Source organism: Hyaena hyaena, unplaced genomic scaffold, assembly GCF_003009895.1.
Source record: "Hyaena hyaena isolate Hyena2069 unplaced genomic scaffold, ASM300989v1 scaffold_283, whole genome shotgun sequence".
In the NCBI taxonomy this organism is placed as follows: domain Eukaryota; kingdom Metazoa; phylum Chordata; class Mammalia; order Carnivora; family Hyaenidae; genus Hyaena; species Hyaena hyaena.
In genome coordinates this window covers 1,359,560-1,386,359 of record NW_024080916.1, presented here as the reverse complement: position 1 = coordinate 1,386,359, position 26,800 = coordinate 1,359,560, and the positions used below count along the sequence as shown (strand labels likewise).

Genomic DNA, 26,800 nt, shown 5'->3' with positions numbered 1-26,800 from the left:
ACAAGAAGAACATTGCGTACCTAAAACAAATAAATATTCCATATCATCACCACCAATCGTTAATATTTCCATTATTTAATTCATTTGTTTAAGCAATATTTATTGAACATCTATCTCTAGGCACTGGGAAGATGGCAGTCAGCAAGGCAGAAAATATCCTTGACCTTATAGAGCTTACATTTTAATAGAAGCAAACAAACCATTAATATGTAAGCAAATAAATGAAAAGATGAAAATAATTCAAGAAAATAAACCAAACAGGCTAGTAGAATGAAGATTAACTAAACGGAGAAGAGGGATGATAGGATATGTTATAAAGTTTGGGAAGGCTGCTCTGAGGAAATGATATTTGTTCTGATTCACGAAGAGTCAGTCAGTCAATTGGTTATATCAGGAAAGATGTTGAATAAAATGATGTTTAATAAAATGATTAACTGCAATGAAACACACCTGAAGGACATGCTTTAATTATTCCTTCATTTAATTATAGCTTTTCAAATATAATCTTGAGAGTAATATATTATAAATTTAAAAGTATAAATTAATTTACAAATTAAATTAGATAATTTCATTTTTTTCAGGAGCTTAGAGAGTATGAGAGATCTTCTTGGCATTACTTTCAAAATTTGATACTGACGCAATGTAAGATCTCTAAAACCATAGAAGGTTTTAGGAGATAGAGAAAAAGATTCAACCTCCACCCTCACATAAAGCACAGACCCTATTTTTAGCCTTCTCGACTGATTTTTATTTTTAGTATTACCTTGACAACCATATTATTAACTGTAAGAAAATATTTTCCCTTAAATTCTGACAGTTGGGAATAAGAACGCTATCATCAAATTTGTTTTGTGTAGTGGTTGTGTGCAAAGGGTAGGAGGGGGAAGAATAATTTGATTCAGTTGAGTAACTGCTAAAAGTGGGCTAACTTTAATATGGAATATATAGAATTAATGGTATCAAAGGAACTTCAGAATGTCTAACTTACAGAACTGAATGGGATAACGTGCTGTATTTGTTCAATATTTGGAACCTAAGTGTAATTTTCAATAAAAATCCAATGTCAGCTAGCATGTTTCAATTCTGTCAGTCTACATTTAGCAGAAACATTTTTATAAGGATTGTATAACTTTTTAATGTTTTTATTTATGCCTAAGTAAAATTATGATTCAGAATTTGTATATCATTATTGCAACACAAGGAAGAAGCATCAGTTGATAAGGGAGTGTAGAGTTAAGCATAAAATCACATCTCTTTGCCTTCAGAATCAGAAAAAAAAGATCCTGGAATGGCTTTATATGGCTATTTATAGCTAGTATTAATTTCCCCAATATTTGTATTTTCAAGAACTAAATTCTTCATATTCTATCAGGAAACAAAAGGGCATTGTTCTCTTCTCCTCTTCTGTTTCTCTGAATATTTAGGTACGTTTACCCTTTGATTGTTTAAAATTAGACATTCCTACAGTCTTTCTTGGCAGTTCAATGCTAGATAGGAAAATATCCACAGGAGTTATCTATGTTCTTAATTTAACTGCTCTTTGTTTTGATATTTTTGAAATCTCTTTTCTCCCATCAATTTACAAACTTATAAAATAATAAGCATAAACATATGTAAGTTGTTCTGTGTTATGTTTTTGTTTTGTTTCATTTTGTTGGTAGGAACTGGATTGCAGTCAAAAATGCAGCTTCTTCCCCAGTTTTTATTTTCAGTTTGTTTGTTTGTTTGTTTGTTTTTAATGGTGAACCTGTTTTTCTACTCCAGACCTCTGCAGGTTTCTGGAACCATGGTAGGGGCACTAAATGTCCTTTGTTAACTTGTACAAAGTCAGTACAGTGTATCACCTAACAGCAGAAGCTGCAGAGGCGGAGGACCTCCATCAAAATCCTGGATCTGATGCCTCTTTATCTTTGAAAACTTCTGGAAACTATTTAATTGCCCTACACCTTCTTTCACTCATTGATAAACGAAGATCATAATGTACTCTCTTCATAATGTCATTGTGAAGACTGCCTGTGTTAATATATGTAAAGTACTTAGAATAGTCTTGGTATATAGAAGCACTACACACAATTAACATTAGCTGCTATTATTCTCCCTTCCCTCCATCTGTGGGAAGGGAAATATATAGACCGTATATCCTACTTCTGTTGTTGAGCACCTAGGCAATATAAGAACAAGTGAGGGAATGAAACTGTAAGATCAGGGAAGCTGGGAAGGTAATGTAAAGTACCTGGTAGAACACACTCAATAAATGTATTCACCTAAATTTATCTTTTCCTTCATTCATAGGATTTATAGATTACTTTTTAAAATTGAGGTATGATTAACATATAACATTATATTTCTTTTAGGTGTATAACATAATGATTCAATATTTGTGTTTATTGCAAACTGATCACCACAATAAGTCTAGTTAAATTCTGTCATCATACATAGTTAAAAAAATGTAATAACTATCTATGGATTTTTTTAATTCATTTACTTTTTAATCTAAAAGTACAGTGTTGAATGGCAAATGAGTAACCAGGAAATTTGATTTGTTTTGGTCACTATTTCAGAAAGGTCCCTCAGCCATCATTGATCCAAGATTTCTTAATATATTACATGTTTATGGCCAGTCACATCTGGGATGAATGGTAGTTCTGTCGTTTCCTAATTATATGATTTGAGCAAGTTGCAAGAACTCTGTGAATCTCAGTTTCCTCTTCTGCAAAATGAAGTCATAATGACTGTCTGAAAATTTATTGTGAAGGTTAAAAAAACAGATTTTGGAAAGCATCATGTTAAACACATAGGGTAGCATTAAATAAATAACATTAGCTGTTTCCTAATCTTTCCTCATAGTCCAAATTATAATTTATTGTTGGGGTGATCTCATCTTTTCTTTTTGATTTTGCATGGCCATTCCTCTTGTCTATCAAGTCAAATGAGGTAATATCCACATGAAAACATTGGTGACACAAAATGTACCATACACATGTTATAATTTTTAAATTTGCATTAATAACCTTTCTACTATGGCTATTATCATGTTTGACCTTAGACCATCTGTTTTCCTTTAAATGTTCTCTCACTATTCCTTCTCTTGAATGACTTCAACCATCATCTTTCCAGGCCCTTGGGCACGATTTTCAGTCTTCCCAAACTCCTCTCCTCTCTCTCTTCATAGTCAAAAGCTTGCAAAATATTTTCCTGTATTCCTCTGAGAAAAAAAAAATAATTTCATTTGTTCTCTTTATCTACTCAATAGGATAATCCCTAGTGAAAGTTTTAGTCACATCATGGAGTTTTCTTTCAAATCAATGCTCTTTTGTTCTTGATAAAAATCCTCCACCTAACTTGCAGATTCTCTTATTCTTGAACTCCTTAGCTCATTGCTGAGGGCCTAAAGGTCCTCAGATTCTTCCTGATCTATAGGACATTTCTCTTTCTCTCTACTTCAGCATATACTTGGCTTTTTCTTCAATTTCTGTTAATAACTTGAATAATTTTAAGAATCCTGGGGATTATTGACCATTTTGAACAGTAACAAATGATATAAATATGATTTTAATTCATATTATTGAATTAATAATATTTTGAAAAATGAGCAATATAAAGATCAACAATTTTTATTTGTTCAAATCTAATAAATTCTTGAACAAATAAAAAATTGCTGATCTTATATGAGACATAATCATTGTAACATCACTTAAACATGTCTTAGAAATTGTCATCCACTATAAATATACATTAATCTGAAAACTGTAGAACACATATGAAAGAAATTGAAGAGGGCTCAAAGAAATGGAAAAGCATTCCATGCTCATGAATTGGAAGAATAAACATTGTTAAAATCTCTGTACTACCCAAAGCAATCTACAACCCTAATACATGGATATATTTATAAAGATATGGTAATCATAAAAATAAGCAAAAAGCAACTATATTATTTTAATACACATAAAAAGCCACATATACAAAAGGAGAGATGTTTTCTGACTACATATGTGTTTGTTTAACTTACTGGACAAACAGTGGCTGGGAAAGTACAATTCAGTCTGTGAGTCGTCTAAATTGGGAGTGATTCCAATTTGATGAAACAAGAAGGGGGGATGGAGGAAAGGAGAGGTCTTTAAAAAAAGTTATTCCAGTGGCATGTGTCTTCTTTGCTAATCTTAATTTTTGCTATAACAGATGCATAAACTTATGACATTCTGAATTGGATTGAATTCAGATATTTAGAAGAAAGAAATTATGATTATTGTCCTCAAGCCAAGATAACAACACACCGATTATAACTAGCCAAGCAGCCTGGAATTCACAAACCGCCTTATATTTATTTCTTCATGTTGGCTGTTTATCAGGAAGTGACTTCAGTAAAGAAGAGCTGTAAGTCATTTATTAAGTAAACTCTCAAAACTCTGAAAAGGATGGCATATATGCTGTAGTCAAACACTATTCTTTCAAAATCTATGTAGACATTCATTGCATTTAACTCAACTAACACTGTTTTAATCATTTGGAAAAGTAAGGTCAAGGTGAAATGGGTGTATTTGGTTTTTAATCTCTTTGCCTTTGCTTCTGAAACATCTTATTGATCTACATACAATAAGTTTTCTTCAGTAGTAAGTCAAATGATAATAAAGGATACAAACCACAGTTTCAGGCGTCCTTAAGAACAGAATTCAATGTAAAATTGATATGAATAAACCAAAGATGAGTCTTGATGAAGATGATTTTGATAGCTGTAGATCTAAAATTACTTTCCCAAAAATAATTTGTAGCAAACACTAAAACATCAAAATAATAGGGGAAATTTCTCTGTTTCCATTATCCCTTTATCTGTGTTCCAAATACTAAACAAAATAGCAACATTTTTGAGAAGTAATTAAGTTTTTAACATATCCTGTTTTATTTCAGAATTCTTTCAGCTTTTTCCTTTTAATTGGGGGCCTCCGAAGTACTCTTAATTACTGCCTTGGGATTATTTCATTTCTGTTCTCATTTTCTGTTTCTCTCTCTCCTGCTTTTTGGGCTCTTAAACTTTAGGGTAATTATAGGTCCCTTGGAAGATCTGATGAATGTTATTGACTCCTTCTCCATTAAAAAATGTGCAAATAATTTCATGTCCTAAACCTCATTCATTATGCCCACGTTAAGAACATTTGTTTTTCCATCTCGCTCTTCTTTCTCATCTGTATACCTAAATGCATATTAGAAGGCAAACTAATACAAACTTTAGGATGAAAGGTCATGATGATCACATTCACTGGCACTGACTCGAACCCTGCACTTTGGTTTAAGGGCTTCGGTAGTACAGTTCTGGGCTGTGCTTTACAAGTATATTCATGCTATTATGAAACGTTTATTATTTGGGGACAAAGAGTAAAATAAAGAAAGTCCTTTTCCTTTTCCACATTTTTCATATGGCTTACTGAATTTGTGAAATTGGCACTTTCATCAATTTAGACAATCTGGTGGCATATTGAATAAATAATATTTTCCCAATCTCTCTTGCATACACTAAAACTTTCACATCCCACTTATTTCTTAGCTGTTTTAGATACTAAATTCTCCGACTTCTTTTTTTCATTATACATAGCATACTGATTTCTCTCTTCATCTATAATTTATTATAGGAAATTTTTATGATGCATTTTTAGTAACAATGCTTTGCAAACCTCTTGACCATTAGAGACCTAATAATGGAAGGCTGTAAGTGCTATGAGGGTGCTGAGACAGCTGTGATTATTTGCCACTAACTACATCTCTTGCACACTATAGGATTTGAATAAATAGGTGTTGGATGAATGAGTGAATTTAAAAGACAATAACAACAAATTAGGCACAATAGTGCAATTGCATTGAATAGAAGTTGATTACAATAGTCTTTAATAAACTTCAGTGTTCCTGAATATATCTTTTACCTTGCAAGGAAGTCAAACAGATCATTGAAATGCCCACAAAATCTTACACAAATTTGTATCACTTAGCCATAGATTTTATTCTCTCAGAGAAGCCAATGGATTCTTCTTTGGGGGATATTTATTCTCTATAACACAATTGTAACATACTTACAGTCTTCAAGCCAAATCATATTCTAAAAAATTATATGTGGACAGACTGTAATTTGTAGGCTTAGAAAGAGCAAGAGGAACCATGACTAATGATCAGTCACGAAGGCCTGCAGCTCAAAGACAAAGAGGCAGATCTAGGGTAAGAGATGAAATTCATATCGACGAATCTACACATGCCTATAAGGTGGCATGCCGATTATATTAGTGATCATCATTTTAAAACATAAGGTGTTTAAATGAATTATTTCTTTTAAATAATAAAAATCACATTAGGGTTTATCAAAATTTTGAACTAGAGTAAATCATTGTTATGCTGACTACTGTAACATTAAGTTAAAAGGAGATATGGATTAAATTTAAAAGGATACTTCAGTGAAATTTTGGCATGTAAGTATGCATGCATCAATTTAAATTATGGTACATTTATATATTAGGGATGGAGGCACAAATAAATAAAACAATATAGTGAAGAAGGCAGATACCAAAACCAATTATCATGATAGTTGTAAGCACTGATATAATCACTATGTGAACATGAGTCCCCTGGGAGAAGAAAACAGAACTACTTGCCTGAGGGAGTTAGGAAAGGCCATGGATGAGATACATTTCAACTGGCCATAAATTATGAGTGGGAATTTGCCAAGAAGAGGAGGTGGGGTAGGGTATTCAGTGCACAGTGTTCTGAAAGCGTGTTGTGTGTTCAGAGAACAAGGAGAAGGTCTGTGTGCTTGGCTCAAAATTGTGGAAAAGGGAGGAAAAGATGGGTAGAGAAATAACTTGCACCTAAGTTACAAGAGACCTAATGTTCTGTATGAAAGATTTTGAGCTTTATACCATAGGTCATGTGGTAAGGCCTTAGGTAAGGTGATGTCTTAGGTAGAAAAATGAAATGCTCTAACTTGTTCTGGGTAAAGAATATTAACTTTTGGAAATAGCATATGAATAATTGCCCAGCGTGAGGAGAGATCAGCAGAAGGAAGCTATAGAGGAGGAAAAAATAATCCTCCAACTAAAAGATTTTAAGAAACTGAACTAAGGCAATGATATTCCTGAGACATTGGTGAAAACAAATTGATAGGTAATGGATATTGATTGAACATATATAGCCAGGAAAAGGGGGTATATTCAAGGATTCTTAAAATTTTAGCTTAAGCAAGGGGTGCTGAGTGGCTCAGTTGGTTAAGTGTCCAACTCTTAATCTCCTTGTTTATGAGATCAGGCTCTGAAGTGACAGTTCAGGGCTGCTTGGTATTCTTTGTCTCCCTCTCTCTCTCTGCCCTTCTCTTGCTCATGAACAGACTCTCTCTCAAACTAATAAATAAACATTAAAAAAATTTGAGCTTAAGCAAAGACAGAATGGGACAATGCTCATTAAATACAGAATATAGTAAAACCTTGGATTGTGAGTAACTTGTTCTGTGAGTGTTCTGCAAGACAAGCAAATATTTCTAACAAATTTTAATTTGATAAACAAGCAATGTCTAGGGGAGCCTGGGTGGCTCAGTGACTTCGGCTCAGGTCATGATCTCACGTTCGTGGGTTCGAGCCCTGCATCAGGCTCTGTGCTGACAACTAGCTCGGAGCCTGGAGCTGCTTCCGATTCTGTGTCTCCCTCTCTCTCTGCCCCTCCCCCTCTCATGTTCTGTCTCTCTCTGTCTCAAAAATAAATAAAAACATTAAAAAAATAAAAATAAACAAGCAATGTCTTGCAATATGAGTAGTACCTGATGCCAAATGACACGTGATCACAACTAAGTCAATGGTTTTTTCTCTCTCTCTCTATCTGAGGGATTGTTGGTGATCATCTCCCATGCTTGGATGCTCGGTATCAGCCCACCATGTTTGGCAGAAAGCAGTGATTTTTGAGAACATTGGAAGATGCCCACAACTGGCAGTAGTGTATTTTTTGTCACTTCAAAGCACCTATGGACAATCCTTTGCTTTTCTGTACAACACTAAGCTTAAGAATGCTTTGCTTCATAATAGATCAGCCTGCCTTCAGATATAGACCCTTTCCTCTGCTGCCTTATTGCCAGTTACATTAAATACAATATATGACAAGCGTTTATTAATATTATACTTTAGTCAACATCCATATAAGTGTATAGAGTGACCCCCGTGCAGAAGAATGTTGAAAAGAAAGGTGGTAAGAAGAAGATGATTATGGTGGAAGTTAAGAAGGAAATCATCAGGAAGTACAAATGAGGTATGTGAATGGCTGAAATTGTAAGATTTTATGAGAAATTAATGTCTGCATCTTGTCTGTGGAGGAGGAGGACAAATCCTCAAAAGGAGGCAAAAGCAAGTGTCATTGGGTAGGTTCCTTGTTTGAGCTGCACGAAAAGAAAAAGATCACACTGAGACAGTAGATAGCAATGATTCTGTTAGTGATAGTTGAAGTCATCCTACACAATAACCCTCCTCTCTTTAGTCTCCCTCACACCAGCCACAAAAGTTTTCAAAGGGAAGTGCAGGTTAATGTGTTTCTTTTTCTTTATATTTTTGTATTTTCTTTATTATTTTGTCTTATATAACACTATTGTAATAATTTTTATATGAATATTTTTGGGTTGTGCAATGAATCATCTGAGTTTCCATTACTTCTTATGGGGCAATTCACTTTGATATACAAGCACTTTGGATTACAAGCATTTTTCCAAAACGAATTAGGCTTGCAAACCAAGATTTTACTGTACTGGGAAAGATCAGGATTAACAGAATGAGTAAGTAAAATTCTAGTTGAGACATATTGATATGGGATGATATGGATTATATTGATATTTCTAGAGCCAGTTTCCCTCTCTCCTTCCCTCTATCCATTCCTCTTTCTCTTCCCCCCTCCCTCCTTTCTTTTTCAACTTGCCCCTTCTCTTCCCTCCTTCTGTTTCTTCAATATAAATGTGACAGTTGAAGCCATAAGATTGATTGGGATCACCTGGAGAAAGTGAGCATGTTTGGAGGAAGTAATCAAGGGCAACCAGCAAATTACTTGCATTTAAGAGATGGTTAGAAGAGGACAGTAATGGTGACAGAGAAAAAAATGATCATAAAAGTAGGTAGGGAAGGAAAAAAATGAAGGATGTCTTAGAAGATGAAGAGGAGAGTGTAGCAAATTCTGAAAAGACTGTGGAGTAAGAGGATATTGATGCCCTGATAAGAACAGTAAAAGTATCTTAATTAATTCATTTCTTTGATAAGCATTCTTCAAAGATCTTCTATGTGGTTGGGCTAGGACACAAGTAATATATATAATAATGTACATTTCAGTGAAATAAGGAAATTTTTACACTATCGATAATTTTGGCAAAAAAGTATTCCATTAAGAGTAGACCATCATGGGGTGCCTGAGTGGCTCAGTTGGTTGTTTGGCTTTGGCTCGGGTCGTGGTCTCATAGTCTGTGAGTTCAAGCCTTCATTGGGCTCTGTCCTGACAGCTCAGAGGCTGGAGCCTGCTTTGGATTCTGTGTCACGCTGTCTTTCCCTGTGCCCTTTCCCTGCTCACACTTTGTCTCTCTCAAAAATAAATAAACATTAAAAAAAAAAAAAGAGTAGACCATCATGGTTACTCTTAGGCTTTACATTGCAATCTTCCCCCCAGAAATGGTATTTCTATCAAAGAAGTATTTCATTTTATGGCATTTACCACCAATTTGTTCGTAACCTCTTTTTCATGAATCAAAGGCATGAACCAAATGGGAATTTCAATCAAAATGATTAATGTGTTTTTGACCAAATATTGGTTACTTGAAACAAAAATTCAATAGAAAATTCTCCCCATCATCCCCACCAAATGCTCATTATCAATAGCCATACATCATTATCTAAATTTACTGGATAAAATGAAAATTGTATAAGTAAACTTTTTAATTTTTTATTTAGAAACACAAATCTTCCCTGCATTTTAAACTACTTATCTTTAAAATGAATGACACATTCAGTTGTTAAGATCATGAAAGTCTGGACCCAGATATAATCCTTCACTTTCCCACTTATAGCCACATGGGTCTTAAGACAAATGTCTTAATTTCTTTTCAGTTCTATAGTAGGCAAACCAAGAATTACAATACCTACCTTGCAGAGTTAGGAATGAAAAAGAAATGAACTAGTAGGTAAGAAATAGCTAAGAAGAGTTTGGCAGATGGAATTTTGAAAAAATAGTAATTATTAATATAACAAAATATCTAGCAAAACTTTTAATACATAGTAGCTATTTAACAGGCCTAATCCTAAAACTAGCTTCACTGAAATGTCTTCCATTTCTTAGTATCCCACTAGACATTATAAATATCTTAACTACTTTAATTCATACAAAATCTTGAAAATTATTATTTTTGCCTTCTTGCTGAGCAGCAAAAGAAACAAATGGGAATTTGAGCAACTTGGTTAAGGTAGAAAACGGCAGAATGAGCATTTGCACATAGGCCTTTCTAACTCAGAATCCTGTGCAACTAGACATTACATGACCAACCTGATTCTCCTTCAAAACTTCTCACCATGTCCTCGATCTTCTTATTTGATGTTTTTTCATTTCCCATAAATTATTACCAGGCATTCAGAAAAGCAAAGCAATTGATTTTCTGAAACTCCTTAGGTATATGCTTGTTCCCAAGTTCAGTTACTTCGGAGACTCAGTTTCCAAGTTCACATAGGTCTACTATAAGATCCCTTTAGGGGTATCAATAATTTTTATGAGTATATTAAAATTGTATGCATTTATCAGTTCAAAATATTTTCACCAAAACTAAAATTTTCTCCCTTCCCAATAGACACATTGAGTTCTTTCTCTCTTTGTTTACCTTAAAGCAATGACTCTAAACCACAGATGTCATGGAGAATAAAATGGGAAACATGAACTTAAAGAAGCAGTTAGTGATGTAAGTTTCAGAGCTTTGTCACCGCTTTTTGTTTTTTGGTTTTTTTTGTTTTTGTTTTTGTTTTTTTTTGTACTTTTCACAAGGTAGAGAGCAGTATCAAATTAATCATATGATTGGCTGTTATCATTTACTACTTAATACATGTTCATCCTTCCTTGTACACTTGAAAAGATTAGAGATGATAATGGTTCTACTAACACTTCCTCAGATGCTGCTTCTCTGAAATAGAATACATCTTGGAATGTCTTAGAGATCTTGAATACTAATGAAAGCTTTCATTCATTTTGATAAAAAAAAGAAACCAAGAAATAGTTTTATGGTTTCACATCTATATTTTAATCACTCCCCCTGCCATTTCTTTTGTCAGTAGAAAAAAAATGTCTAACGGTGGAATGATCCAGGCCTTATCCTCTGAGAAATCTAAGGATATTTGGGATTCTCAAATTCTAAATGCCTGCACCCAAATTTGGCAGGACCTATTTAAATTTACTAGGCTTATTTGATTACTGATTATCCCACATATTTAGTGATGTTGCTCAACTGTAAGCTCTGGCAGTTGCCCACCATCTTGGGTGTATTGTTTGAGAGTCCACATTTCCTTTTACCTAAGAGACATTAATGGTGGTCCCCAATACTTTTTATCACTTTGGCTCCCTTTGTGTTCAAATATTACCTCTTCTTTGAATACGTAAGCTAAGCTTGAATTGAATGGTTGTGTAAGCACTTGTGTACACTGACTGGGTTCAGGAGGGTGGAATGATGTTAGAATTTTGAGCTGGTCATCAGTTTCTAGAACATAGCATGTAGAGAACACCATGGGCATTGATTCACAGTCACATTATCATTTTTCCTTTCAGCTCTTGTCTGTGTATCTATTTCTTCCTTCTGCTAGGAAGGGTTGCTAAATGTATAATCTAATCCATTAACACAAATATAACACAGGAACTAATGCTAATTAAAAATCCACAGTCACAAGGAGGGGAAGTTATACAACAAGCGGTTTATCACCATACAGTTTTTTAAATACTTTTGCCTGAGAAGAAATAGACATACTCAAGAGGAAACTAAACACTCCAGAGGCTACTATTCTAATTTAGAGTAAGACTAACAGAATTATAAATGCAAAACCAACCACCAGAAGTTAAATCTATTGTAGATGGAAAGATCCCTTCACTATTTATCAGTTCGTATCAACAGCGACACAATTTCATTTGAAAATATCTTATCTTGGACAGGTTTCTGAAAAGTGACCTGAGGAGGTATGAAAGAAGTAGAAGGACTTCTTTATTGTTACAATGAATCATTCTTCACTTGGGGAAGTGACACTTTACATGCATAGCATACTTAGAGACCCTGTACACTTGAAAATATCAAAATTAGACACATTTATTCTGGTTTGGCTTCTTGAATACAGCATCCTGACTACTTGGGAAATTTCTGTTATTAAGGTAAAAATGTGTTCACATTTGATAATGGTGTTGATGTTTTCTATTAATTTATATCATTATCATTATGAGTAGAGACCATTGTTCAAGACATAAATCTTCATACAGTGGATTTGGTATGCTCTGTTAGCAAAAATCCATTTGACAGATGCCTGGGTGGCTCAGTCAGTTGAGTGACTGACTTTGGCTCAGGTCATGATCTCGCGGTTCGTGGGTTCAAGCCCCGTGTCGGGCTCTATGCTGACAGCCAGCTCAGAGCCTGGAGCCCGTTTCGGATTCTGTGTCTCCCTCTCTCTCTGACCGTCCCCTGCTCACGCTGTTTCTCTCTCTCAGAAATAAATAAAAACATTTTAAAAAACCATTTGAGCATTTCTTTTTAGTGGGTATCAATTTCAAGTTCTTCTGAATGATTACTTGCCAACATCCATATGATTTTTAAAAACAGTTCTAGGCTTTGATTTTAAGAGCGCCCATTTTTTCCTTCCAAGCAATGCTGTTGGAATCATTTACAAAGTGTGGTCCTGGACCAGTTGCATCATCATCCCCTGGGAATCTGTTCTAAATGCAAGTTCTCAGATCCCCCCAAACTGGCTGAATCAGACTCTGAGGATGGGCCTCTGTAATCAGTGTTTTAACAAATTCTACAGGCAATTCTGACGCACACTCAACTTTGAGAACCACTGTTCTAAACTGACTTTTCACTGCTTTGTGTATCTTTCACTCCTTTGCCCATGGATCTTTTGTCAGAATACTATTTTTAAATATTCAAAATAAAATAGTTTACTAAGGAAATAGGTTATATTAAAATTCCTTTATCCAAATATTAAAAACAAATTTGTGATACAACTATGCATGCACTTCTTTATTAACACATTTAACTAATGAATAAGTCTAATAGCAATCACAGTTTTAAAATGTTGGTGATCAAAAATGTTATTTTCAGATTTCTACAACATTCATGATTTGATGTAACAATATCTATATCTGTGATTTATATTGGTGATAAAGTCATAAATAATGCTAATAGTACTTTGGTTTATTCCTATATTCATAAAGGAAGGAGATACTGAATTTCAGCCAGCAGTTAATAAAAATGTAAGTATGAGTTTTCTGTGCATCTAAGTTCATGGTTCCCCTGAATTCTATCCACAATCCCTTGGGAGAAGAGAAGTCTTATAAGATGGGCGATTTGCAGTGTATCAAAAAAAAAAATGTTTATTTTGTCATATGATAAATATGGTGCATTGTAAAACAACATAGGAGACAGGATGTGAATCAAATGTGTTCTGGAAGCCATAGAATAAATTGTTCTCCCTCAGGGCACCTCGTGGTCTAACACCTGTGACAGTGAAAGCATAGCTGATCTAATAGTTTACTGGAAATTACCAACAGTGCTACATATTTTCCTGCTTAATCATACAAAACCTTTGTATTCATTATAATTTTAAATTTCTTTCCACATGCTCTGCCAGTCTTTACCTGTCTCTTTATGTATTAATTGACACCTCCCACAATTCCTTAGAACCTCTTAGAAACGGTCAAGTTTCAGCTCTTCATGTTATCACTGCTAGCCCCTTTGAGGAAATGGATATTCAAAGATCACATAAACAAGTCAAGGTCATGGACCACAATTTAGGGCCTTAACTTCTACTTAGTTCCACATTTCTGGTTCTGCAATCTTGCCTGGCTGGCATGGCTGCAGAGAGGCAGGGAGCCAGTGAGACCTGGCCTAGCCACCATTTGAAGTAGCTGAGTGGTGGTATCCATTGAATAATAAGAACAAAAAGGGATTCTTTCTATTTTAGCAACTGATGACAGACTACTCAGACAGGAAATAATCAGAGTATAAAAGGATAAATCTACTTTCATCATGAGACGGAAGAGACAATAGACTGTCAAGAAAGGAACATGCCGTTATTTTTTAGATGGGACATTGTGCAATAGGAATTTGTGCCAATTCCTTATTTCAAAAGCTATTATTTCAAAGCCTTGTCTTTGCCTTTCAGCTTCTTTTATTTGACAAATTCTTCCCCCACACCCTAATTATTAAAGGGCAATGAAAGGTCTTCTGATGGGCTTTCTTATAAAATATTTTCTTCTTTGTTGTTTCTTATTTATATGAATAGTTTGATACTGTTTCTAGTATCAAATATTGACACTGATTTCTAGTTTTAACTTTATAATATGGAAACAGAGAGACATTAACATAAATTTTCAAATGCTCAGTTTAATTATCAGAGGATTACATTTGCCCTGCTGATTCAAATATAGTTTTTAATATGTGAAGGAAAAGGAATGAATACTTATTGAGTGCCTACTATGTGCTAAGCTCTCAATATAGAAGAACCAGTGTAAAACAGGAAAAGGAGGGTAATACAACTGGGCAGGTAGAGTAGAGGAACACAAAGTAGAGGAAAATAAACATCTGTAAATGTGACAGCAATCTGGGAAGCCAGAGGCCAGGAGTGAGAAGGCATAAAAGAGACTACAGTGTAGGAAGAACCCAGGGGCGTCTTAGTGGGGAAGAAGTAACTGCAAAAGATCAGTAGCAGCAGGAATCGACCAATGTATTTTAGTTATAGACAGTGCTGATTTTCTCCTTCAGCTTTTGCGATATGCAGAGAAATGTCTGCAGGAAGATGCAGCTAGAAAATTTAAGAAAGGTGGAAGACAGGGCAAATCTGCCTACTGTGGAACAGAACTGACTGGATTTTTATAAGAGAAAGAGAAGGGAAACCAGAGTTTTCTGTTAGTTTCTATTTATTATGCATAATCTCTACATTTGGAGAGTTGTATAAAAGCAGAGAGGAGAAAAACTGATGGAGCTTCTGTGCAAGCGGGAGTGTGAGGATGCTTTCAGTGATGGGCTTCTTCGTGAGAACCACTGTCCCAAGAGAAGGAACAACTGCCCCACAACTCTGATGCTTAAGGCCATGTGTGGGAACACTGTAGATATTTGTTATTAAGTTAATGCCAGGAAATAAATTACTTAAATGTCCTTTAGAACAACAGTGAAGCTGGTTTTAAAAATGTATCAGTGGAGAAGCTTATAACTTCTCTTTTTTAATGCTTTTTATTTATCTTGAGAGAGAGAGAAAGAGAGAACAGGGAAGGGACCGAGAAAGAGAGAGAGAGAGAGAGAGAATCCCAAGCAGGCTTTATTTTAACTGTCAATGCAGAGCCTGATGCAGGACTCAATCCCAATAACCATGAGATCATGACCCAAGCTGATGCTCAACCAACTGACCCATCCAGGTGCCCCAAAGCTTATGACTTCTAAAGTAATCCTATTGTGATTACATTTAGCAAATAAAAGATAAAGATTGTTAGTTACTTTCAGTAATGGCCCATGCTTGATAGGACCATGAGGTATAATATTTGATCAATAGAGTTGTTAGAATAGCACTAGTAAAGCTAGTTGTTTTCATGGTTATTGCCAAGAATTGTTGAATTTTGACTGATTGAAAATGGCAGATAAATGTGGGGCTTAGTACACATAATAAAAGCATGAAATAGATCTTTGGGGAAAAAAAGAAAACAGTCTAAACCATTTAATAAGTACTTTTCAATTGGGGTCAGGGAAGGTTTAGAGTAGAAGTAAATTGGGGAACATATAATTCATTATCCAAACCAAGAGATGTTTATCTAGGAAAATTGCTCAGACTCTTCCCTAATATCTGTGGAGCCTGAGGCAAGCATATAAATTGAAGCCCATATATTTGACATATTGTAAGTATATAAAGGAAACCACAAAGCTATTAAGTAGCTTTCTCTTTGTATCTTTACAAAAAAATATTCAAAATGCCCAAGAAGATTAGTTTCAAATTAAATGTCAAATTCTCAGAATCGTTGAAGTTGTGTGTGAAGACATGCTGGTATTGGATGAGCTGGCTCCAGGCCTCAGAAGGCTCTTTCTGTCCATCCCCAGCTCCTCCTTACACTGGTGGGGCATCTCATGCAGATGTAAACACACCCTTCAGCCTGATATCTGAGTCTGTGCACTTCTCAGTGTAAACATGATCTTGTGGCCACTCTTTGAGATTAGAGGTGGGCATAGAGGAGGTGTGGTCCATCATCAGAAAGGGGAATGCAGCCAAAAGACTTGTGTAGTTCCTGGGTATGAGCATAAGCCATTTGGGCTGGAAGCTTTGGGGTCCCATGGTGCCCAGGACATGGTTAGAAAGGGAGGGTTAAGCTCCAGGTAGACATGTTTTCTTGGCTCAGTTAAGTCCTTATCACATGGAAACAGGTCAAGTTAGAATAAGACCAGAGTTGGAGTCTAAAGTGCCAGGACAAGAACACAGCCCCTTTTTCATGAATCTAAGGCCAGTCCTGCAAATGCTAACCTGAAATAGATAACAGGACAACAAGTGACAAACCTAGATTCTTGAGAAAACTGAGACGTATGGTTAGCTTAAATTTACGGAGTGCATGCTGGAATGTAAGCTGCTGTCTGGAACAGTGTCCTGAGTGTGTAGACCTGGATCAGACAGGTGTTCTGTAAAAAGTGCTCTTGGTGGAGTGCCCAGGTGGCTCAGTTGGTTAAGCATCTGACTTTTGATTTTGGCTCAGGTCATGATCTCACCGTTTCATGAGTTTAGGCATGAACTCTGTTCATGCATTGGGCTCTGTGATGACAGTGAGGAGCCTGCTTGGGATTCCCTGTCTCTCTCTCTCTCTGCTCCTCCCCTGCTTACTCTCTATCTCTCTGTCTCCAAATAAATAAATGACATTTAAAAAAATAACTCTTTGTATATTATTGGAGATGAAGAGCATTCTTACTGAAACTTTGTAGGAGTGAGTAACACTCAAAGTAAGAGACAGACAAAGCTGGATAAGCACCCTGGACACAAAATCAAAAGGAGAAAAATGACTCTGGCTGCGTTTGTGACGTGAGCATGAAGAAATAAAAAGCTAAAGTGACCTAAATGAACATTAAGGAGGAAGAAGTTTGTGAGGAAGCTGGATAATGTACTATGAAGAAAGTGAATCAAGAAGACAGCCATCCACAACTAACTGCCTGGAAACAGACTTAGGCAATAAGATAATTTTTACAGAACTCCTATTTCAGAAAAGGAAGCATTATCTGATTTACAGGAGGAGTGCTAATTTTAGTTTTGTTGTTGTACTTTGTCTCCTTTATTATGAGGTAATAAGCAGTACACAGACCCTGTGATGAAATAATGGAGTGTTATGAATTGAATGTTTGTGCCCCCCAACCCCAAATTAATATTGAAGCTCTGACCCCCAGTGTTAGAAATAGGGTCCTCCAAAAAAGTAATTAAGGCTAACTGAGATCATTAAGGTGAGGCCCTGATCTAATATGGTTAGTATTCCTATGAGAAGAAAGAATAGATTGCTTGCTCATTTTCTCTCTACTTGCCCAAAGAAGTCGCATGAGTGCATAGCAAAATGGCAACTGTCTACAAGCCTAGAGAAGAGACTTCAGAATGAAACTGATCTTGGTACCTTGCTGGCACTGTGATCTTGGACCTTTCAGCCTGTAGAACTGTGAGAAATAAATTTCTGTTGATTAAGCCACTCGGTCTGTTGTGTTTTTGTTATGGAGCCTGAACAGACTAAGACATGAAGTAAATAATAACAGACTGGGGATTAAATATATAAATGTGTTTCCAGAAAATTTTGGACTATAAGGGTATAGAATATAATATATAGCCTGAGCTAAGATAAAGAGGTCAAGGGAGGGGTGCCTGGCTGGCTCAGTTGTTAAAACATGAAACTCTTGATCTTGGGGTCATGAGTTCAAGCCCCATGCTAGGTATGGAGCCTACTTTGAAAAAAAAATTTTTTTTAATTAAAAAAAGGAAAGTTAAAAATAATTTTAAGGACAAAGTAAAATATAAAAAATATTTAAGAAACTTTTTAAAATAAAATTACATGATAAAAATGTAATTTCAGGAAGCCAGAGAAATGCCTGCTATCTGAGGTCTGAGGAGAAAGAATGTAGATGAAAGTTAGAAACAACAGAATATCCATTCACATTTGCTATCAAGGTGTTCCTTGAGGTTTTAGTACTCCTAGATTTTCCAGAGGTATGGTTCAGCATCTCTGAGCCTATTATCAGTGAAATTCTAGGCTTATACTTTTAGCTTGAAGGAGACAACTGGCATCTCCACTCCTATCCCAGCCCCAAATTAATAAGGATGGCTTTTTTTCTACAGACATCTTCCCCTTCCAGGTGATCATTTCAACACATTTGTCTTTTTAAAGACATGACAGCAACCATACCAGTTATGTGACTTGTTAAGAAGCCCATTTCTTATATCTGGTATTCTAGAGATGACGTGTTTTTAAAGAAGAGAAAGTAAGAAAGGAAGAATTAATGATTCTCTGGATAATAATGTCCTGTCACTCCCTATTTTATTTTAATGAATTTTTTAACGTTTTATTTATTTTTGAGAGAGGTAGAGAGACAGCATGAGCTGGGGAGGGGTAGAGAGAGAGGGAGACACAGAATCCAAAGACAGGCTTCAGGCTCTGAGCTAGCTGTCAGCACAGAGCCCGATGCGGGGCTCAAACCCACAAACCGCGAGATCATGACCAGAGCCGAAGTCGGTCGCTCAACCGACTGAGCCACCCAGACGCCCCTGTCACTCTCTGTTTGGATTATCATTTTTGGCTCTGTCTACTGCAAAGTATCCAAAAAAGTGGCCTACACACTTCTCCCCACTTTTCTCTGTTTTTTTTTTTTTTTTTTTTTTTTTGAGAGAGAGAGAGAGAGAGACAGCGTGAGCAGGGGAGGGTCAGAGAGAGAGGGAGATACAGACTCTGAAATAGGCTCCAGGCTCTGAGCTGGCAGTCAGTACAGAGCCCGACGCGGGGCTCGAACCCACGAACCGTGAGATCATGACCTAAGCGAAAGTCGGACGCTTAACCGACTAAGCCACCCAGGCGCCCCCTCTGTCTTTTTATCATGTGATACTACCACTGTTTTAACTGTTAGGCTACAAAATATGTCAGGGCTTATCTCCTTCTCCCCCTTGTTTAGAGCTTTCATGACTATTTATGAAATTCAGAATTATCATGTTTGGTCTCAAAATAATTAACTACCGTTGTTTTTATTTGGATCATATATACTTACAGTGTATTTTTAGGGGCAGATTGACATTTTTATGGTCATCTTCCTCTTCAACAACATCATGTATTTTTCCATGAACTGATTGATGTCTTCTATTGTGATTGTTCATGGTGTTGAAATGTATTTCACTCATTTCTTATTTAAGTTCCTATATATTTTACCTTCTCTTGATGCTGTTATAAATTTGCTCTTTTTTACCCTACTGGGGCTACTACTTGGTGGTTATTTGTATATGTGGGAAATATTGATCTGTGTACATTTACTTTGTGTGTTGTTAGTTTTCCAAATTCTCCTACTGCTTAGAATAGCACTCAAGGTGTGTCCGTAGTTATCACCTCTCCCCTTTTTTTAGTTTATTTATTTTGAGAGGGGGAGAGAGGGAGAGAAAGAACCTGTGCACATGAGCAGAGGAAGAACATAGAAAGAAGATGATAGAATCCCAAGCAGGCTCTACACTGTCAGCACAGAGTCTGACTTAGGTCTCAGTCCCACATACTGTGACATCATGACCTGAACTGAAATCAAGAGTCAGAAGCTTAACTGACTGAGCCACTCAGGCACCGCCATCTCTCTTTAAATATATGTATATATATTCATATATACATACAAATATTTATTGTACTTATTGCATGTGTTACCTATTGCTTTCTCATTATATAGGTAAGATATCTGTTAGAGTCATTGAAGTGTCTTTTCTAGTGCTTTCTAGTATGTTCTTCTAGGTTATCTCTACCTTTCATTATTGTGAGCTATTTTACAGATTTGTTAGTTGCAGAAAGCTGATAGTGATGTACATTATTATTGATTATACAAATACATATTAGTACTCAATAGAATGTGGCATTATTGTCATAAGAATAGAGAATCTATAAATTCATTTCAGCATCTTATGTTCTTGTATATGTGTGACATTCGAATTCTTCCATGAATTGTTGTAACATCTTGTTCCTTCAGTAATGAAAGAACAAAACAAAATCTTGGACATGTTTGCATGTTTATATTTGTGAGTCATGATTATGCCCCCCCTTTTAAAATTATCATTAAAAAGCTATTTTGCTTCTTTCTCTTTCCTCTGTTCAATACAGAAGTACACAATGGAACATAATGGAAAGAGGAGAGAAATTCCTGTATATTCTCCTCTTTCTGGGCATCCTTTCCCTTCTTTCAGCCTAGAAGGAAATTTGAGTATTTATTTAGACTGTTATTTATTTAGAGTTTTCTAAAAAAAATTTAATAATTTTTTTCAAATTCATAACATTTTAAAAATTGGTTTATGGGATGTTTTACTGGTGTATTGTAGATTTTAAAGAGGGCAAAAGAGATACAGCCATTGATTTTACTAGTATTCCACTGACTGCTGTAAACAGTTATATGTATGAATTATTCAACACTTCAGTACACAAGAGTGAAAATCAACTTTAACTCATAACTTTAATATTTTCATACAATCAAAAAATAGAGATATACATTAAGTAGACATAACATGACTTATTTTAATTGATCAAAATATCTTGCTTATGACTTACAGAAAAAAGAAGTAGTGGTTTCTGTTAGCAGGTTAAAACCAAAAGAAAATGAAGTTCACACTTAAAAAATTATTAAGCAATAAATACACCACTACATCTACCACTAATTCTATATACACTGCATTACATTTGAGCAAACATCAAATTCCAGAATGGATATTTAATGAATGAATGCACCGGAAAATAACTTTGCCAAGTTAAAAAGGGCAAATTAGAATTTTTTAATTAAAATATGATGTTCACAAGTACTTAGAGAAAAATAGCTGATCTATATTATGAATGTTAGAAATTCCCCAAATTAGTGTTTAGCTACCCAAAAAATTTGATTTTAAAAAGTATTGACTTTATCTTTCCTTCATAAGATATAAAGGAGATCCTAGTTAGCATGTCAGCTTTAGGGAAGTATAATATTTAAAAATATTACTCATAATACAGAACTAACACTGAGTAATTATTGGATACCTTCACCTAAAAACTGTGCACTAGATGATTGTGAGCCATAAAGGAAATCTGATCTAAACTTAATATGATAAAAGTACAACAAAAAAACGCTGAAAAATGACAGTAAAATTGTACTATAATGTTCATGGAGAATTTGACAGAATTTTCTACTGTCATTTATGGTTGGGATTTGACAGTTCATCTGGAAGAATGTGAAAATATGTGAACAGTGTGAATCTTTGAATAATAAGCAGCTAAGAAGCGAATTAATTTAAAGGAATTTTTGTATTATTTAGACAGTAGCAAGTCCAGAACAGCTGAATTCCTTCCTATGACAGCTTGCTATAAAATTCATAAATTTAGAAACAAGCAACAAAATCTTTGCATGTATACAGATAAGTTATAAATATATTTCCCAGACCATTTAATCTGTTAATTCTTACTAATTTAGATAACTTTCCTGGACAATTACAAGTGACTTCTGAACTCACAATCTACCAACAGTTAAGAAAGAATCAGTGATTACTCAGTCATTAGTTTGATCCATTTTAAGCAAATTGACACACTAGAAAAACACACACACAGTAACTTGTCCTCCTCAAATTGAATTTTACTAATTGAAGGAATTTTTGTTTTTCAGAAATTTCAGTGGAAAATAACATTAAGGGAACAACTGAATCCCATTTAAATGTCACTTTAATTCATTAACAAGGCTTTCTTTCATCTTAATTTAATTACTCCCTAAATGTTTTGACAATTCTTCTTCCCTGATGTATTCAAGCCTTTCACTGATTTCTAGTATCATATTATCATAGTAGCTCTAATAAAGCATTGTAAATGATATATATGTATATATATATTCTGTTCCTCTAGTTTTTTTTTTTTTTTAAAGTCTGGAACATATCCAAAGCCATATATGTTTATGCAGTAAGAGCCAGAAAAATAATTTTTTTAATGGTGTGAAAACCATAAGAATGGCAGATTGGCATTTATTACTATAGGAATCCTTTAAAGTTTCTGGATTAGAATGCAGGTTCATCGTCAAAATACAAGGAGAAATATGTCAAACATACCTATTAAGGTATGAAAGCATCAATGAAGCTAATATAATAAAACAATGGTTTGATTTTTAAAATAAATATTTTATATCTTATCATAGCTATTTCTGTTCTCTTGGTTCTCAAACTTCTGATGCTGGCATCTGGTTGTCTTTAAAATATTTACCAAATATAGAATTCCAGACTCTATTTTATTATAAAATCAGCCCAGACACAGTATCAGATATTAACATGCATACATTGTTACATTATGTATTTGTTTTTTTTTAAAACTTACCTAGGTTGTATACAATTGATTTGAGACTATAAAATAGCATAACAGAGTATTTACAAGTTTATTTTTCACAATTATTTTTACAAACTTCCAAGAAAGCAAGAAATCCTTCACTGATTTCCTTCATGTAAAATAATTGCCAGTTTGTCTACACAGTAGAAATGGAAGGGGCAAAGTTTGTATTTACAGATACAGGGAAACTGATTCCCTCCCATTTGTGTAGGAAGATAGGAAATTAGCTGACAAGGGTATTTTGTAATATCAACCTAGATGTCTCCCTGATGACACCAAAGTAGGATTGCATGTCCTACATACTATTATTCATCAAATCTCAAAAACAGATATGACATTGGATATAACTGTGATGTATCAGCCAAGGAGCAGCCAATAGCTATCCTGCTCTGCTTCTGCTTTTCTTGGGGAGAAGTGGGTAAGCCAACAGAAATAATTACCTCTTTATTCAGTCCATTAGCAAGGGTATATACAAAACCTACTTGGTTAAAAAAAATCAACTGCACCAATGAATATGGGACAAAGATTTTAAAAACAAAAAGATGAAAAGTTAATTTTCCCTCCAAGTCTATAGGCCTCAACTAGGTCTCTTTAGCCAACAAGAGTAGAATCACACCCGATGTGTACATGAACTTTATAGTCTTATTCAAATGTGAATTCATGCAGTGATGTACTAGAGCTGGCACATACCAGCCTACAAGAGTTGACTGTACTCATCTTTTCCCAGTTTCACATTCAGTGATGTCAAACTGGTAGACTGAAATCAGCCCTTGTGGGAATACACCACAGAAACCAGAAAAACATTACAAATCAAGGGTCTTTTCCTCTCAAAGGGCTAGCTGTTAAACATTTAACAATATACTGCTGAATTGATGTGAGGCTTTTCTTTGTGGTATTCAAGATATTCATTTAATACTTGAAGTCTTCTGGTTGTAAAATCATGGAGCCAAGTCCTTGAGTTAGGAGTGATACAAAGAGTTAAGCAGTCCTCCCTCTATTATCAATCATACAACTTTTCTGGTTTCAAGACAACATTTTCAATATCGTGTATGCTTTTTCCATTTAAGTGTTCACTGGGACAGTCATGACTGTACCCTGTACCATCACTGATTGTTGACACTGTGTAAGAAGCACTGCGAAGAGCATCTGAATGGGAAAAGCCATTTCCAAATTGGATTTTATATTGATTCCAATTTCTTTTCAGAATTGCTTGAACCTGTCAATCAAAAAGAAACAGAAAGGACAAGAGCAATCCATTATCTGAAATAAAGATATTGTATTTAAAAGTACAATAAAACGATTTATGTAAAACTTAAAAACAAAGGTATTGATGTTAATTAGTGAATAATAGCGCTTTAATTTTTTAACTAAAAAATTAAATTGGGAACATTAGGAAATTTACATTTAGGAAATTCGTTGCAGTACTCTTTAGTTTAGATTCCATCAATATTTTTTTCATGCCATATCTTTGAAGCTTTAATATTGTATATGAATGTATTATGATCAAACAGATAGTTAATCCAGACCTACTTTTGTAAGATTGCATGCGTTACATTTAGTTTTGTATCAGTATCTTAATGATAGAATGAGAAGGTAATTAGTAAGAGTATAAAGAAAGAGAGAAAGTTAAAAGAAAAAGAAGTTAGGGAAACAGGGAATATAAATCATCATCATCATCATCATTCATAGCAGCAGCAACTAGTTTTTATTGAGTAATTAACACGTGCTAGGTATTGTGCTACATTCTGGGGAAAAAGATCAGGGTTTTTGTCCTCCTGAGGCTTACTATCTGGAGGGAAGAAAGCGTTCAACAGAGAATAACAAAAGAATGCGCCTGTGAAAAAGTTTGGAAATATCACCACTCCACATTTACGTTTTTGGATCTCCCTCTCACTGAAGGAATTTGATACTAAATGACTTCCTTCTTCTCTAGGGCTAGAGATCAAGACTTGTTAAATGACTTCCTTCTTCTCTGGGGCTAGAGATCAAAACCTATGTGAACTAGGTTTAAATCAAACATGAGACACTAAGGTGATTTTCATCATACTGAGTCAGTGAATGAAAATGAGAATGTTCAAAAACATCTTCAGTTTGGTAACCTGGATATTTCCAAGTGTCTGATGACTGGGCATACTGGTGTGGGAATCTGCTCCCAGGTTACGAGTTTATTAGCCACATCCCGGTGACCTAATCCAGATCTGTCCAAAACATGGATAGCTTTGAATTGTCTTCCCCACACTCTCTACTGCTCTTTGACACTTTGCTTCCTCACAGGGAATTTGAGTATCCCTAATAGCAACTTTCCAATCATCCATGTAGTAGAAACATACTCATGCAATAATTGTTTAACTTTCTACTAATATATAAAATTCCTCAACTTTTTATTCAGGGTAATCATGTGTAAAAATTAATATTAAACTTTAAAATAGGCTGCCTTATGTAAGTCTTCATTTGTTTTGCATAACAGAGCAAGAAAACTTCTCCAAATTATGAACAATCTATTACTAATAGCTATTCCCAGGAGATCTTTTAATGAGAGAACTCTGTGGGATACTTCAAAGTCCTTTGAGTCTCCTGTTCTCTGTCACTTAAAATGGACATAAAGTTTTACTGTCTCACTTTATGTTTTAGTGTGTAGAAAAACAGAAGACACAAATAAAAAGTCAAAGCGTTTCTTTTTTTATTAAGTCTTATTTATTTATTTAATTTGAAAGACAGAGAAAGAGAGAGGGAGAGCACAAGCTGGAGGGAGGTGGGGCAGAGAAAGACGGAGAGACCAAATCCCAAACAGTCTCTGCTGTGTCAGCACGGAGACTGATGTTGGGCTTGAACTCAGGAACTGTGAAAATCATGACCTTAACCAAAAACAAGAGTTGGCCACTTAACCAACTGAGCCTCCCAGGGACCCCCTGAAGTCAGTGGGTTTCTTTAGTTAGAATTCCAAATGAGTTACTAGAATTTGGGGTAGCTCTACTGAAGAATTTAGAAATTATGTAATTAGAAATGCAATAAATTGGTTTTAAAAGTTGTATTTTTATGAAATTCAGAACTTCAGGACCTTTAAGTTTATTTCTTTATATATATATATATTAACTATGTTTTAAAGGAATAATTTATATTCTTACACATTTTCTTTCAAATAAAAGCATTTATGGAGCAATAAATCTATTTATCTTGCAAAAAATTCATGCTTTGTTTCCCTCGTAGTTTAGTAATGTCTTTCTTAATTCTCCAAATATCATGTTTAAATTAAAGTAATATAAAATAGGGGTGCCTGGGTGGCTCAGTTGGTTAAGCATCCAACTTCAGCTTATGAGGAGCCCCAAGTTGGGCTCTGGGCTGACAGCTCAGAGTGTGGAGCCTGCTTCCAATCCTTTGTCTCCCTCTCTCTCTGCCTGTCTCCTGCTTGCACTCTGTCTCTCAAAAATAAATAAATATTTAAAAAAGAAAATAATTTAAAATAATATCTGCATATGTAATGTCTTCAAGAGCATAAGCAAACAACAGATGAAAATAGCTTTAGAGTGTGCCTTTTAAATAAATATTCAAAGATTTACAACAAAAATGACATTTGGCAAATTATCTAGATATTCCTGATGGGAATTGGTTTTGATCCTTATTTTATGTTAAATTCATTTCTCTTCCCTTTGCTACTAAATGATGGATTGACTGAATGTATTTCCTATATAGTTCTGTTTGAAAGAAAGTGGAATGTATCTTTATACAAAAGATTCTACATACATATTGGGAAGAAGTTGACAAGAAGAAATATCATTGCTGTGAATATATAACTTTCTTAAAAATGAAAGCTTAAATTCAATTCCAACAGCCAAAATGCCATTTGAAATATCTGTTTGCTCTTGAAATACATGCTTTGATTACAATTATTACCCTATTTCTTGTGACAAAATCATCAGAAAAGCCATGAAAGATCAATTTCTTGAACTGTGGGAATTTTTTTTACTGAAGTTAAACAATGAGCCTAACTAAAGACCTATGGGCCAACTGT

The 26,800-nt window shown here is 34.8% G+C and overlaps 1 protein-coding gene across 4 annotated transcripts in view; it reads right to left on the bottom strand.

Annotated features, from left to right (window-relative positions):
* Positions 1-20,892: 20,892 nt before the first annotated feature.
* CALCRL (calcitonin receptor like receptor) overlaps positions 20,893-26,800 on the bottom strand; it is a 103,513-nt gene continuing 97,605 nt past the window's right edge. For all 4 annotated transcript variants that reach the window (XM_039246573.1, XM_039246576.1, XM_039246574.1 and 1 more), the window contains one exon: positions 20,893-24,007. In XM_039246573.1, coding sequence (XP_039102504.1) covers positions 23,792-24,007 — 216 coding nt within the window. In that variant the 3' untranslated portion in view covers positions 20,893-23,791. The remainder of the gene's footprint in view (positions 24,008-26,800) is intronic.